At 37.5% G+C, this 15,276-nt stretch overlaps 1 protein-coding gene across 50 annotated transcripts in view; it reads left to right on the top strand.

The window, feature by feature from the left end:
* Positions 1-15,276, top strand: part of BTRC (beta-transducin repeat containing E3 ubiquitin protein ligase) — a 181,096-nt gene that overhangs the window by 151,320 nt on the left and 14,500 nt on the right. For 36 of the 50 annotated variants that reach the window (XM_081547265.1, XM_081547273.1, XM_081547262.1 and 33 more), the window contains 5 exons: positions 3,742-3,973; positions 7,362-7,548; positions 13,430-13,526; positions 14,167-14,304; positions 14,778-14,896. In XM_081547265.1, the coding sequence (XP_081403391.1) occupies positions 3,742-3,973; positions 7,362-7,548; positions 13,430-13,526; positions 14,167-14,304; positions 14,778-14,896 (773 nt within the window). The remainder of the gene's footprint in view (positions 1-3,741; positions 3,974-7,361; positions 7,549-13,429; positions 13,527-14,166; positions 14,305-14,777; positions 14,897-15,276) is intronic. The other 14 variants (XM_081547315.1, XM_081547213.1, XM_081547019.1 and 11 more) reach the window with 1 other exon arrangement.

Raw genomic sequence — 15,276 nt, 5'->3', positions numbered from 1 at the left:
AAAGCATGAATCCCATTATTTTAGTAATATCTGGTTTGTTTACAGTATAAACAGAGCACTTTCATTACCTTTCTGATTATTGTTCTCTGTGACTGATGTTTCTGGTCTTTATCCAGGATACAATACAATACTCTGGTGGCATCCAACTCCAGCATATTTCTTCCTTTAAAAGACAAATATATAAAAGATGATGAGAGGTTTTGGTTGTTGGGATGAGAAGTAGTGTTTGGTCAAGCTTGCAAACCCACCTATTTATTAGCTTTCAAACTCTTACTCCATATTTCACAAGTTTTCCTTTTCTGAGATGCAAACAAATAGTCTACACAAAACAGCCCAGAAGTCCCCCAATGCCTGTGTCCAACAAGGTTCTTATTAATCATTTTTGGTCTTATATCATAGATAAAAATGGTATTTATGCTAGAAAACATCCAGCTCTGTGTACACCAGGGCTTGCTGTTCATAGTGTCTGTTCTTTCTGTATAAATAGAATGGCTCATGCCATTCCTTTTTTTAAAAAAAATATTTTTCTATTTATTTGGCTGTGCTGGGCCTTAGTTGTGGCACTCAAAGATCTTCAATCTTTGTTGCAGTGTATAGCATCTTTAGTTGCTGCATGGGAACTCTTAGTTGCAACATGTCATGTCTAGTTCCCTGACCAGGTATCAAACCTGGGCTCCTTGCATTGGGAATGTGGAGTCTTAACCACTTATCCACCAGGGAAATCCTGCTAATGCCATTCTTGAAAATATACTTTCAGCTCAACTATCACAACATTGTTAACTGGCTGTATCCCAATTTAAAATAAAAAAGTTAAAAAAAAAATTTAAAAATAAAACAGATGCTACAGGAGATGTTTGTTTAAGCACAGACAGACAGCTTCTAGAATCTGTGGTGGTTCTTTGTGGTTTATTAAAATGTATCAGTAATACAATCTAGACCCCTCCAAAAAAGGAAATAAACTTTCAGCTATGTATTGGGAATCATTTGTAAAGAGGCCTATGGGTAGGAGTTAACCTGTAGAAATTAAACCAAGTCTGTGCCTTGAATAGCAGAAGTTGATTATCCAAATTTGATACAGTTGAATGGCACATTCAATATATTTAGGCAGGTAAGAACTCCATAGTAACTCAGGTCTTCTTGCCACATTGGGATTTCTTCAGACAAATACGCCAAAGATCCATCAAGTTAGTTTGAAAAGTATAAGTACCTAGCTGTACCTGCCACTTTGTGGTTATCCTCTAAAGAAAATCAACTTTCTTTCAGTTCAGTTCAGTCGCTCAGTCGTGTCTGACTCTTTGCGACCTTATGAATTGCAGCACGCCAGGCCTCTCTGTCCATCACCAACTCCTGGAGTCTACCCAAACCCATGTCCATCGAGTCAGTGATGCCATCCAGCCATCTCATCCTCTGTCGTCCCCTTCTCCTCCTGCCCCCAATCCTACCCAGCATTAGGGTCTTTTCCAGTGAGTCAGCTCTTCGCATCAGGTGGCCAAAGTATTGGAGTTTCAGCTTCAACATCAGTCCTTCCAATGAACACCCAGGATTGATCTCCTTTAGGATGGATTGATTGGATCTCCTTGCAGTCCAAGGGACTCTCAAGAGTCTTCTCCAACACCACAGTTCAAAAGCATCAATTCTGCGACGCTCAGCTTTCTTCACCGTCCAACTCTCACATCCATACATGACCACTGGACCAACTTTCTTTAGAGTAGCAAAATTTTCAGTTGATTTCTGAATCTTCTCTTATGTTCCCCAGCTTCAAACTTGAGTATAATCTTTGTCTCTTCCCCGTCCCCCCACCTCATACCCTATATATCCAGTTGATCAGCAAATTTACTTGACTCTGCCTTCAAAATACACATTGAATCCCAATTATTTCTCACCACATCTATAGCTACCACATAGTCCAAAAGATTGTTGTCTCTTCCGTGGACTACTATGAAGTAGTCAAGTAATTAATTAGTCTCCCGATTTCTATTCATGTCCTCTACAGCCTGTTCTCCACATAACAATGATCCTTTTAAAAGGTTTCAGATCATGTAATGCTCAGACTTCTAGGTGCTTCTCCATGTGACCTCTTCCTGCATAGCTTCTCATCCTCTCCAGGAGAGTAGCCTCAGTTTTTTACATAGTGGCTCAAGAGTCTAAGGCAGAGTAAGAAGAAGTTGCCTAAGCCCAGAAGTCCCAGAATGTTACTTTTTCCTCATTCTTATAGTCAAAGCCCAGATTCAAAGGCTGGGACAAACTACTTCTTGATGGGAGGAGAAACAGAATTCATATTCAGGGAGGGATGGAATCCTTTGTGACCAAATTGTTACATTGTGGTTTTTTTAATTGCTACATAACAAATTACCACAAACTTAACAATTTAAAATAATACCTGCTCATTAGCTCACTGTTGTCTAAGTCAGAAATCTGATATAGCAAGACTGGGTTCTCTGCTCCATGTATCACAAGGCTGAAATCAATATGTTGGTCTGGGCTGAGTTCTCATCTAGGGAAAAAAATCTCAGCTCCTTGTTGGCAAATTCAGCTTCTTGCCTGTGTAGGATTGAGGTCGCCATTTTCTTATTGGCTGTCTGCTGGGAGATGCTCTCAGCCCCTAAGGCTGATCGAATTCCTAGCCTGGTGGTCCCCTTCTCTTCTGCAACCAATTGGAAAAAAAAAAACCTCTGCTTTTACAGGGCTCATGTCATTAGGTCACACCCACTGGAGTAATCTCCCTCTTACAGTCCTGATTTGGGACCTTAATTAAGTCACAGCAGTACCTACAGTTCAGTTCAGTTCAGTCGCTCAATTGTGTCTGACTCTTTGCGACCCCATGAACCACAGCATGCCAGGCCTCCCTGTCCATCACCAACTCCCTGAGTCCACCCACACCCCTGTCCATCGAGTCGGTGATGCTGTCCAGCCATCTCATCCTCTGTTGTCCTACCTGTTGGTTTGAATAACAGAGAAGAATTTCTTTGCCTGTCAAAATAGCATTATTTTTTCTATCCCTTTATCCTGTGTTATTTTTCTTCGTTATTTTATGGTAATGTTTTTAGCTTGCTATACCTACTATAATGTGAGTTACTGGTGGTAGAAACTATGTTATTTTTGTTAAGTGTTGTATTCTTAGCACCTGGGACAGTGTTTAGAACATTATAGATGCTCAACTAATATTTATTGAATGAACCAGTTAATATTAAAGACTTTATGGCATATAATTTTGATGACAACAGGATTTGGGAGGAGTGGGGAGAAGAAAAGGGTATATTGAGCAGTGATGTTGTTTAAGCTTTATCTCTAAAGGTACCAGGGTCTCAAATTATTCATTGGCTCTTCTTTGCATGGAGGATTTCTTACTTAACTGAAAAATAAGTTGTGAGTAAGTAATTGTATACATGCACAGTAACGGGTATATACAAGAAAAAGCAAATTAGCTTTTTTTGCTTGCTAGTCATAACATGCTTTCATTGGTTTTCATCTATATATCTCCAAATAATGTTTTCCTGTGAACTTTTGGAAATGGATGCCTTGTCATCCAACAGTATTCCTGATTTACTAATTTACTGTGGTTATTTCTGTGGCTTTTTCCATATGATTGCTGTTTGCAAACATCCAGTTACTAATAAAATAACAGAGTGAGCTCCATCAAACAGACATACATAACGTAGCATGCCAGACTGGAAAATCATATAATTTCCCTTATTTCAATACTGACTGTTATATGTTTCTTTCAATCCACCTCTTCTGCAGACAAAACTTGCCAATGGCACTTCCAGTATGATTGTGCCCAAGCAACGGAAACTCTCGGCAAGCTATGAGAAGGAAAAGGAACTGTGTGTCAAATATTTTGAGCAGTGGTCAGAGTCCGATCAAGTGGAATTTGTGGAGCATCTTATATCCCAAATGTGTCATTACCAACATGGGCACATAAACTCATATCTTAAACCTATGTTGCAGAGGGATTTCATAACTGCTCTGCCAGGTATGTGTATAGGTGTTTGTAAGGCATTAATTTGCCTGAAAGACATGTTACACTAGTTATCATACTGAATCTTCAGTTCTGTTTCTCTTTAAAAAAATCTTTGTTGGCTTGATTTTTTATGAACTATTTTAATCGTACCTTCTTGGGATATAAGTACAAAAAAATCCAACTCTATAAAGAGACTCCTTTTTCCCCCTCTCTTCTCCCTGTCTCTATTCACCCTATTTTTACTCACATGTAGGTTTAAATAACATCTTTTCTGAGGTGTTATCTGGTTTGAGATGTCTTTTATAGTGTCTTAGTTTTAAGGTATATTAACATATTTGAATTTCTTTGGGAATTTATCAACAGAATATTTACTTTGTATGAATGAATAAGAAGCATTTTTTATTGAATATTTTAGAAAGAAGTATATCTCAGAAGCCTTGTGATATTAAGTTTGTAAATTCCAGTCTTTATAATCTCACTGCTCAGTAACTAAATAGCTGTTATAAACTATTGTATATTTTTTAAATGTATTTGTACATACACACACACACACACACAAACACACACACACACTTTTGAGAGTGCTGTGGTGGTTTCACTGAATGCTTAATGGTGATCTGGGATACTCCGTAGGCATCAGTATTTGGGGGAAATGATGTAGCAGGAAAATACAAGGTTCTCACCTGTGTTAAAAGTCTGTTGTTTTTTTTTAAAGTAGTACAAAAATGAGTGAATTTCTAAAATATAGTCTATCTTTTTTTTCCTGTTGTTTCCTGATTGTAGCACTGACAGGAAATTTAGAAAATTCAGAAATGTTTAAAATATAAAAACATTTTCCAGAACCCTGCCATTCAGAGAGAACTACTAGTGTGTTCTTAATATTTTTCCTAGGTGTATATATTTCCCTTGTAAGTGTTTGCAACATTTTTTTTCTTACTCTATTCTTTAAATGCGTTTTCCTAAGTGTTGATTCTTTTAAAAAACAATTTTTTTATAGTATTGTGTATTATTTGTGATGGTTGAAACACATATTATTTAAACCCTTTATTGAGTATTTAGGTAGTTTAAAATGTTTTTTCCATTATAAACTATGCTATGGTGGTATTCTTGCCTGGAGAATCCCAGGGACAGAGGAGCCTGGTGGCCTGCCATCTATGGGGTTGCACAGTCGGACACAACTGAAGCAACTTAGCAGCAGCAGCAGCAGCAGTGGTGGACATTCTTATTCATCTTTTGGGCATCCTAGAAAAGAAAAATACCAGAAGTGGGATTCCTATATTAAAGAATTATGAACATTTTTAAGGCTTCTAATACATGTGCTAAACTGTCCTCTAAGAAAAATATACCAACTTAAACCCTCCCTCAAACTGCATTTTACCACTTTGTTTAATCTTTGCCAATTATATCTTTTTAAAAATTTGTTTTTCCAAAATTGGAATTTAAATTGCCCTTTAAAACAAAAGAAATGCCTATTTATATCTTTGAAATAAACATTTTCAAGCTGAATTTGTACTTACATCTTTTGTTAAATAGAATAGATTTCTGCCCATTCTTCACTCATTGGATTTTATTTTAGCCATAGGCAAGCAGTTTTCTTTGTGTAATCTGTGTGTACCTCATTATTGTGCTCTCCCCAATCACTGAAACATGTTACAATCTCTAGCATATACCACTAAGAATTGAACAGGAGATGGTTAGACTTGTGTGTTCTTTGCCTAATACTGATCTCTGATGTATATCTGCTGACCACTTTATAAGATACTAAATCATCAGTCTAATGCTTTATGGCCACTTTAACTTATGAACCTACACCATCTGGCTACATTTAGTAAACCAAACTACTTCAAAAAATGCCTGTAATCCATTAATGTAATGGGTTTGTTTGGAGTGTTAGGTGAAATTACTTCCAAAGACTTATTGTAAGGACATAGTGAAAGATCAGAAGCAATTTGATGCTAGCCACTAAAAACACAGGAATACATTTTGGGAACTTCTGATGGTATAGAAAGCTCAATATAAAGATGGAGAAATTGAACCATTACTATATTTTGTATGACAAACTAATTATTATATCTTTAATTGGCTTATAGTCATGTTTCTTTAATAAGAATTAGGTGATGAATGCCTCCATCTGCTTGTGCTTAAATATGAACATGTGATGCCAGCCAAACAAGATCCATTTAATTCTTTCTTTTCCAAATCTGTTGAAGAATGTGGCTGACATCCATATAATTTTTATAATTAAAATAATGTTTAAGCACATTTAGATTGTTGCTAATGGCGTTCAAATGTATCTTTGTATGATTCAGGGGAAAGAAACAAAATGAAATGTGATATTTTCTCTCTTGCCTGTTAAGTTTGTGCCTAAGGTAATCAGAGTATCAAGGAATCTTTCTGCGCTCTTTAAGTCTTTAGCACACCTCTGATACGTTACCTGTAAAGAGAAATGACTTCGAATATTTTTTGTCTCACTGTGAATTAGAACAGCAGCCAAAAGGTCTTTTAATATGAACATACTATTTTATGGGATCTATTCCTCTGAAGCCCCAGTACAGATTTGGGTGATAGAGAATTTTAATCCGGAAGCCCACCCAGTTTACACAATCCAAGATCTACTTCCCCTGTTTTTCTCTGTATATTCTACAAAAATAGTCTCTGAAATTCTAAGTTGTCTATTGGTCTGGGATTTTTTTTTTTTTCATTTTTGGCCAACTGTCATTTAGGCTTTATAGCAGCAACTGTTCTCAAATATACTTTTTAAACATCTAAAATTAAACTTGAACTTAAATATACCTCTCGGTTATTCCTCTTGGGATGTTCCTATACCAACCTGTATTTTCTTTTTCTCTCCTTTCTGCATGCCCAGAATTCTGTAGTCCAGAACATTCTGACTTAGTGCCTCTCCTACAGTACATTTAAAGGATATTTCTTTTACTGAACAGCTTTGGAACTGCAGCAGTAATAGAAACAGAATGAGAAATGGACCTAATATAAAGAATTGGGGTAGAGATGGGGGGGGTCTGAATCACAGAGTTTGAGATGCCATCCGTAGAACATCCCTTAGTGCTGAAATCCATATAGATAGATGTGAATTGTTTTCTGGAATCCTTTTTATTTTTAATGTCTTGGGGGTTTGCTGGTTGCTAGTTTTCACTTCCTTATCTAAAGGAAGATGGAAAATACTGTTCATTTCTGTAAACTTATAGAAAAATTATTGACACTCATTTTAGCCAAGTCTGTTTGAAAAAGAAGCTGGACCACACTAGGGACAGTGATGTGCCTTCATAATGGAAGAGATGCTGTTCCTGTTTAAAGGACTTTCTGTAAAAAAAAAAAAAAAAAAAAAATCATTCACTACCATCTATGTCTTTTTTTCTTTGCCTCCTCTCCCCACCAAAAGCTCGGGGTTTAGATCACATTGCTGAGAACATCCTGTCATACTTGGATGCCAGATCACTATGTGCTGCTGAACTTGTGTGCAAAGAATGGTACCGAGTGACGTCTGATGGCATGTTATGGAAGAAGCTCATCGAAAGAATGGTCAGGACAGATTCTCTGTGGAGAGGCCTGGCAGAACGAAGAGGGTGGTGAGCCTTTTAACATTCTTACTGTTTAGAGAGCTACAGAATCAGGCCTTTCACTCTGTGGAATACAGTATTATTGGGAACCAGCAAGACCACTTATCTTTTGATACACTGATTTTGTTCTTTTATAGCAAAAAGTGTCAAATAGTTGTTCATGTAGGTGGCAGTTTTTCTTCTGACCAGTCACTCATAAGTGATATAATAATGTGTTAATGCTGCTTTGCAAAAAATGATTAAAAGAAAACTACTAGCCCTCCTCTTGGACTGTTTTCTTTTTCAGATTTTTTGCCTTTGGCCTTTGCCTGTGGTGTTCTATCATCTTTGTAACCAAAATTATTTTTATGCCCAACTAGAATAAGAACTCAAGCCTTCAGAAAGAGAAGAAATTGGAATTTAGTATAAATCATTGTTTCTTTTTAAGACTCCTAAGTTTTCTCAAGATTTTACTGCTTAATCCTGAATCCTGTAAGACATTATGTAGTTACCAGCCTAAGAGCAACAAAATTCACCAGTTTTGTTCTTGTTCTTTTGATGTAATGGTACCATTTCATTAGAACTTATGGAAGATGTCTTCTATATATAATTTTCTCTTGGATGATTCTGTATAATGTCATTATAAGAAAGTTGGGTGTGAATACTTCATAAATAAAATAAAGGTGGTGACATATTAATTATTTTAGTTGATAGGGATGTACCAGCATGTGTATGCTCAGTGATATCCTGAGCAATTAATTTCATGAATCATTTATCTTGGATCATGAAGAGAGATACAGAAGTTAAGAATGGAGCATCAGCTTTTCTTAACAATTTTTCATAAAAGTACAGTTGGCTTCCTTTTTTTGTATCTTTTAAATTCACTCAGTTCTGTCGCTCAGTCGTGTCCGACTCTTTGCGACCTCATGAATTGCAGCACGCCAGGTGTCTGTCCATCACCAGCTCCCGGAGTCTACCCAAACCCATGTCCATCGAGTCAGTGATGCCATCCAACCATCTCATCCTCTGTCGTCCCCTTCTCCTCCTGCCCCCAATCCTACCCAGCATTAGGGTCTTTTCCAGTGAGTCAGCTCTTCGCATCAGGTGGCCAAAGTATTGGGGTTTCAGCTTCAACATCAGTCCTTCCAATGAACACCCAGGATTGATCTCCTTTAGGATGGATTGACTGGATCTCCTTGCAGTCCAAGGGACTCTCAAGAGTCTTCTCCAACACCACAGTTCAAAAGCATCAATTCTGCAACGCTCAGCTTTCTTCACCGTCCAACTCTCACATCCATACATGACTACTGGAAAAACCATAGCCTTGATTAGACGGACTTTTGTTGGCAAAGTAATGTCTCTGCTTTTAAATATGCTATCTAGGTTGGCCATAACCTTCCTTCCAAGGAGTAAGCGTCTTTTAATTTCATGGCTGCAGTCACCATCAGCAGTGATTTTGGAGCCAAAAAAAATAAAGTCTGACACTGTTTCCACTGTTTCCCCATCTATTTCCCATGAAGTAATGGGACCAGATGCCATGATCTTAGTTTTCTGAACGTTGAGCTTTAAGCCAACTTTTTCACTCTCCTCTTTCACTTTCATCAAGAGGCTCTTTAGTTCTTCTTCACTTTCTGCCATAAGGGTGGTGTCATCTGCATATCTGAGGTTATTGATATTTCTCCCGGCAATCTTGATTCCAGCTTGTGTTTCTTCCAGCCCAGCCTTTCTCATGATGTACTCTGCATAGAAGTTAAATAAGCAGGGTGACAATATACAGCCTTGACATACTCCTTTTCCTATTTGGAACCAGTCTGTTGTTCCATGTCCAGTTTTAACTGTTGCTTCCTGACCTGCATACAGGTTTCTCAAGAGACAGGTCAGATGGTCTGGTATTCCCATCTCTTTCAGAATTTTCCACAGTTTATTGTGATCCACACAGTCAAAGGCTTTGGCATAGTCAATAAAGCAGAAATAGATGTTTTTCTGGAACTCTCTTGCTTTTTCGATGATCCAGCAGATATTGGCAATTTGATCTCTGGTTCCTCTGCCTTTTCTAAAACCAGCGTGAACATCTGGAAGTTCACAGCTCACGTATTGCTGAAGCCTGGCTTTGAGAATTTTGAGCATTACTTTACTAGCATGTGAGATGAGTGCAATTGTGCGGTAGTTTGAACAATCTTTGGCATTGCCTTTCTTTGGGATTGGAACGAAAACTGACCTTTTCCAGTCCCGTGGCCACTGCTGAGTTTTCCAAATTTGCTAGCATAATTAAATTCATTAATGTAGAATAAATATAATGACCTCCAAATATTATACCAAGTAATTCAAGAGATTTCTGTCATTCTGGCTATTAGAAGGTCTTTAAAATTTCTCCCAAATTCAATTAAATTAAGAAGCAAATACCAGGGAATTTTTGGCTATAAAAAATCGCATAAATGAAAATATATTATTATTTCTCCTTCCCAAGTATATTTCTCTTACTTTCACTTATTTCACTATATGGAAGAATGGAAACCTTATCTTTGACAACTTATTTCATACTTTGGAAATAAGCTATATTGTATAATAAAGTAAAAGATATATAGGTATATGGCATTCAAAGTCCATCATTTTCTTAAGCATGTCAGCTAGCCTTAGAAATAGAGGAGGCAGTTGCTTACTTGGGAAAATTTTAGGGCACCTAGGAATATTCCTCTACACTTCGAGGGGGCGGAATGAAAAGAAAATCTTCTCCAAATAATTCCTGACTCAAAATTTCAGTTGTAGAGATGCGTTCTCATAGCTTATAAAGGTTTTGTTCCCTGTGAAAATGTACTTTGTTCCCATTTGGACTGTAAATGACAATAAACCTTTATCAGATGTTGGGACTTCACAGTCTCTTTTTGAAGGCAGGGAGAGTAAGAAGTAGATGGGCAAATCTTGACAGATATTATGAAAATGCTAAAGATAAAAGGCTCCAAAATTATGCTTAGGGTTAATTAAACCCTAAAAGAGGGTTTAAACCCTTAAAGAGGGTTAAAGATCTCTTATGTTAGTCATGCGGAAGGAAAAAGAAAAAATCATTGAACAGGTGGATTCTTGGCCTTTTAAAAGGGTATGTGAAGGTATAGCTGAGAAATAATTTAGGATCAGCACTAATTATCACTCTTTCTCCTATCTCTTCAACCACAGAAACCCATTCCTGCTCTTTTGAGTATCCTTTAGAGTTCTGACTGTATTCCTTTATCTTTGGCCATATATATCACCTTAGCTTGATATAGATCCCTGAGATTTCAAATATTTGTTCATCCCATGAAGACTGCCTCTATTATCCCCTTGACAGAATGTAGCTGCTTATGTTTACATGTTGCCTTTCTTCCTGTGTTAGTAGTTCTTCCTCACTTTAAAAAACAATAGTCTGTAATCACTTTTTCATTTTTCTCTTGCAAGTTGTCTTACTAAGCCTCCTTTGTCAATAAAGCCTTTCTGTTATACTGACTCTCCCCAAATGCTGTCTTTGAAAACTTCTTCCATTTCCTCCAACCAAAAATAAATAAATACAGTTTTCTTAAAAAGCTTTGAGTTTAATTTCCACTCTACAGTTGTATTTTATATCTAGATGAATTTGACAGTCTGCCTCTAGGACATGAACTCTTATTTTCTCTCTTGAATAATACTGAAGATGCTCTCTCCACTTAGTAATGGTAACTCTTAAAAGTGTAACAAAAGACCACTTGGGATAAGTCCATTTTCTTAATCAGCAGATCACATTTTATGATAACATTCTGAATTTAATATTTAGCATTTATCATGTCCTCACACTCTCAAAAGTACTAGGCATTTCACATAAAAGTGGTCCCTGTTGTCAGAGAGCTTCCATCGTAAAAGGTTTTGACTTATAAAATAGATACAGACTGAAAAACCAGTTTTCAACACTTAGCCACCCTTTTTTGTAGCACCTTTAACTTGAAGAAATTCAGATGCTTTAGCAAGGCATGATAAATACAGTGGGATAGAAAATGAGATCAGAGGTTTACATGATTTCTCTTTCCTTAGAATGTAGAGATAGTTTCATTGTACATGAAAAAAATCCTGGGGTCCCTGTATGCAATTGCCAGAGGTTAAAAAGAGGATAAGAATGAGGAATGGTGAGCTTTGAGAGACAATACAGGAGTGAAGAGTGTGACCTCTGAAGTCAGACTTAGATTCAAATCCTAGGTCTTCTCACTAGCTGTGTGACCTTGGACAAGTTGCTTAACTTCCCTGACATTTGATTTCTTCACCTGCCAAATGAATATAGTTATTCTTAACCTCATTAAAGGATGTCGACATTGAAACTGTTAAATTGTAATTATTAACCAAATTTTTTTGGGGGGGTGCCTTGCCATGGTGGCTTATGGAATCTTAGTTCCCTGCCCCGGGATTGAACCTGGGCTCCTGGCAGTGGAAGCGCTGAGTCCTAACCACTAGACCACCAAGGAGTTCCCTAATAACCAGATTCAGGACCTCGTCATTCAAAATTTGTTTGCCTACAATGTATTTATAGAATAATTATTGTTTAGAAAACTGTATCTTTAACCCCGAATTATTTCCAAATGTGTCTTGTTTGCCCGTTTCTTTGTGTTGGTGTATCATGCTTCTTGCTCCTATTATCGTCCCTTTAAAAAGACAATTATTTTAGCTTCTCTTCTGTGGATTTCCCTTTCTGTATCAACACAGAAGTCAGAGCCAGCTACCTTCCTGATAGGAAATTTTCTCAACTAATTTTCAAGGTGTATAATAGGAAGAGGGCAGGGGAGAAGTGCTCCTGGAGACATTGAACAATTAATTATATTGTAATGGAGCTATAGAGGGAGGCGTGGATGACTGGCCCAGAGAAAACATGATTTCTCTGGTGCCAGGATTACACTCAGAGGCATTTCTGCCTGTCTCCACTTTGCAAGGCACAGTGCCAGTGAGAACAGCAGTTAGTACACCCATAGTGGGGTTTACTAGCTTCCACACCGTGTTTGGTGGGTTCTTAACTTCAGGATGAGGAATTAAATTTTTTACCCAGCAGGAAGTGATTGCCATTTACTGATTTTTTTTTTGTAGCAAAGATCTAGCTTGGGATATGAGTATTCCAGAGATGTGCTGTCATAAGGAAGGAGATGTTAACAAATGTTGCTCACAGGAGTCAAGGAAAGGCAATAAAATCCATGTATGTTTGTACGTAGTCAGGAACACACCTGTGAAAGTCGATTTTGTGCCTTAGACTTGACAGCACAGTGCTCTCAGGCATTTCTTTTTTTTTCTGCTTTCATACTTAGTGCTGGACACTCCTGTGATCCCTTTGTTTTCTGTTGAAATTGCTCCTTTTAAAGCATACCAGCAGCCTGGGTGCCTGAGTCGCCAATACACCTTTCCCCATATAACTGGAGACTGGTAAAAGTTAACTCTGTGACAGAGGCATTCCTGCTGCCCACAATGTGAGGCTCCACTACACTGGCACAGCGTTACTCAATGAAGGGAAGTCTGTGGGGCATGTGCCTAGTTCAGAGTTTGTAGTTATTACCACTAACAAAATTTTCATAAGGTAAGGCCAATGAGTCTGTCTCTACAGAGGTCTGATAGTCAGTAGATGAATTGTGACTGTACAGATTCCATTTGTCTATTGACATAATATTCCTGAAGGCCTGACACTCTGATGTCCTACACTAGAAATCAGTGTTGGCAGAATTCCTTTGAGCCCAGAAAGTTGCTTGTTGACATGGGAGCAACTTTCAGGGCTTTCAGGGAGTTGCTCCTAAAATCAAGTTTAACTTTGCATTTCTCCAGGCTAGTTTTGGAGATTATATGGAATGATAACTCTGAAAACTGAAGAAATAGGAAGTTCCTTGTAAATGTATGGGGGGGATATGATTTTTACTGAGAAATATTTGTTGTTTTTTAGGGGACAGTATTTGTTCAAAAACAAACCTCCTGATGGAAATGCACCTCCCAACTCTTTTTATAGAGCACTTTATCCTAAAATTATACAAGACATTGAGGTAAGAATCTATGTGTATTTGGGTATTTGCCAAATACTAGAGAATCATCAACATTCTTCAGTAACAACATTGTTACAGCAAACCCATTAGAGTTTATTGATGTGGGTTAAAAATCAATTTCTTTACAAGTGAATAGGGTAGGTAAAATACAGTAAATAGCCAGGCAAAAAATTTAAAGCTTTTGAAAATTGTTTATTGATAGATAAATAGTTAAGAGAGAGTATATGATAACAGCAGTGGAAATGTTTAAAAGTTGCACTTATAAACCATTATTCAAATATCTTCTGAATTGAGTCTCTGTGGGAGTTCACTGGTAGAAATGCCACCTCAAATGTAAGATGAGCACTGAGTAGGTAACCTCATAGCTTCCCCTCTGTTGGTGAACAGTCTCTCTCCAGAAGGTTTGTTATTTAGTCGAATGAGTTATATACAGGAGAGTTCTAGGAAATAAATCTTTAATTACTTTGCAAATGAAAAAATGTTTTACAACATTAAGTAGAAACTTTTTTTAAAAATGCCTTAAGTTCTATATATCCAGTAAAACACTGAGCATTTGTCATTGGTTGCCATGAAAGTCAGAAAAAGAGTTTAGTTTTAGTCCTTTCCTAATTACTACTTGTTTACCATTCCTTCTTCTCAGACAATAGAATCTAATTGGAGATGTGGAAGACATAGCTTACAGAGAATCCACTGCCGAAGTGAAACAAGCAAAGGAGTTTACTGTTTACAGTATGATGATCAGAAGATAGTAAGCGGCCTTCGAGACAACACAATCAAGGTGAGGTCTCTTCAGTTATGGTGAGAGTTAAGGGGGTAAGGATGACCACAGTGTAAAGCAACCCAAAGCATAAACTCTAAGCGATATTTCCAGAAAGTGAAAGTTTTAGATTGTTTCCAGTCCAAAAGCCAAAATCATTTCCTTAAAGGAAAAATGCCTGCTTCTCCCCAGAAACTCATACATGTGGATAGTGCTAGGGTTAAATTCTCTCCTTGAAGTGCACTGAATGGGCTGTTACTCTTTTGGCCCTCACATAATTATAGGCCAACCCTGTTCCTGAATGAAAAGGATCAAGTCTGCATTATACTGAAACCACATATGTAGAAGTGCTTAGCTCTACCTGCAGGAAAGAGTGCATTCCACACTACTCTGGGCTTTGATTCTTTGGGGGAATCAAATACATAATAGAGCCTGCAAGTCTCTGCACCACCCCATTATCATGATGATCAAAAGCATCTTGTTTGCCATCCTAGATCTGGGATAAAAGCACTTTGGAATGCAAGCGGATTCTCACAGGCCACACAGGTTCTGTCCTGTGTCTCCAGTATGACGAGAGGGTGATCATAACTGGGTCGTCGGATTCCACGGTCAGGTAGAAACTTTCGAATACCTTTTGAACTCTGAAATATCAGATTCACTCTGTTCTGCCTGAGATAGTGATTTTGTTTGTATCTGCATGAACACAATTATGAAACTTCATAACCAAAGAAGAATAAGCAGTCAGCTCCCCCCATCACTGTGTCAGTCTAGAACTGAAAGACTTGATTTAGGAATGGTTATGGTAAGCTTACATTTTTGTACATTTAAGAAACTACATATTCTGTTTTAATTGGGGGAATCATGTATTATAGAAACTTGGTAAACTGCATTTTTTACAAAAACTACCTCACAGGGGAATGACATGAATGGAATGAAGCTTTCCTTTCAGGTGGTTATAACTGTAGTACAGGCATGCATTATCTTCCTTTAAAA

Source organism: Giraffa tippelskirchi, chromosome 2 (assembly GCF_054371585.1).
Source record: "Giraffa tippelskirchi isolate mGirTip1 chromosome 2, T2T-mGirTip1v1.2.pri, whole genome shotgun sequence".
NCBI classification, from domain to species: domain Eukaryota; kingdom Metazoa; phylum Chordata; class Mammalia; order Artiodactyla; family Giraffidae; genus Giraffa; species Giraffa tippelskirchi.
This window is presented reverse-complemented; position numbering and strand designations above follow the sequence as displayed.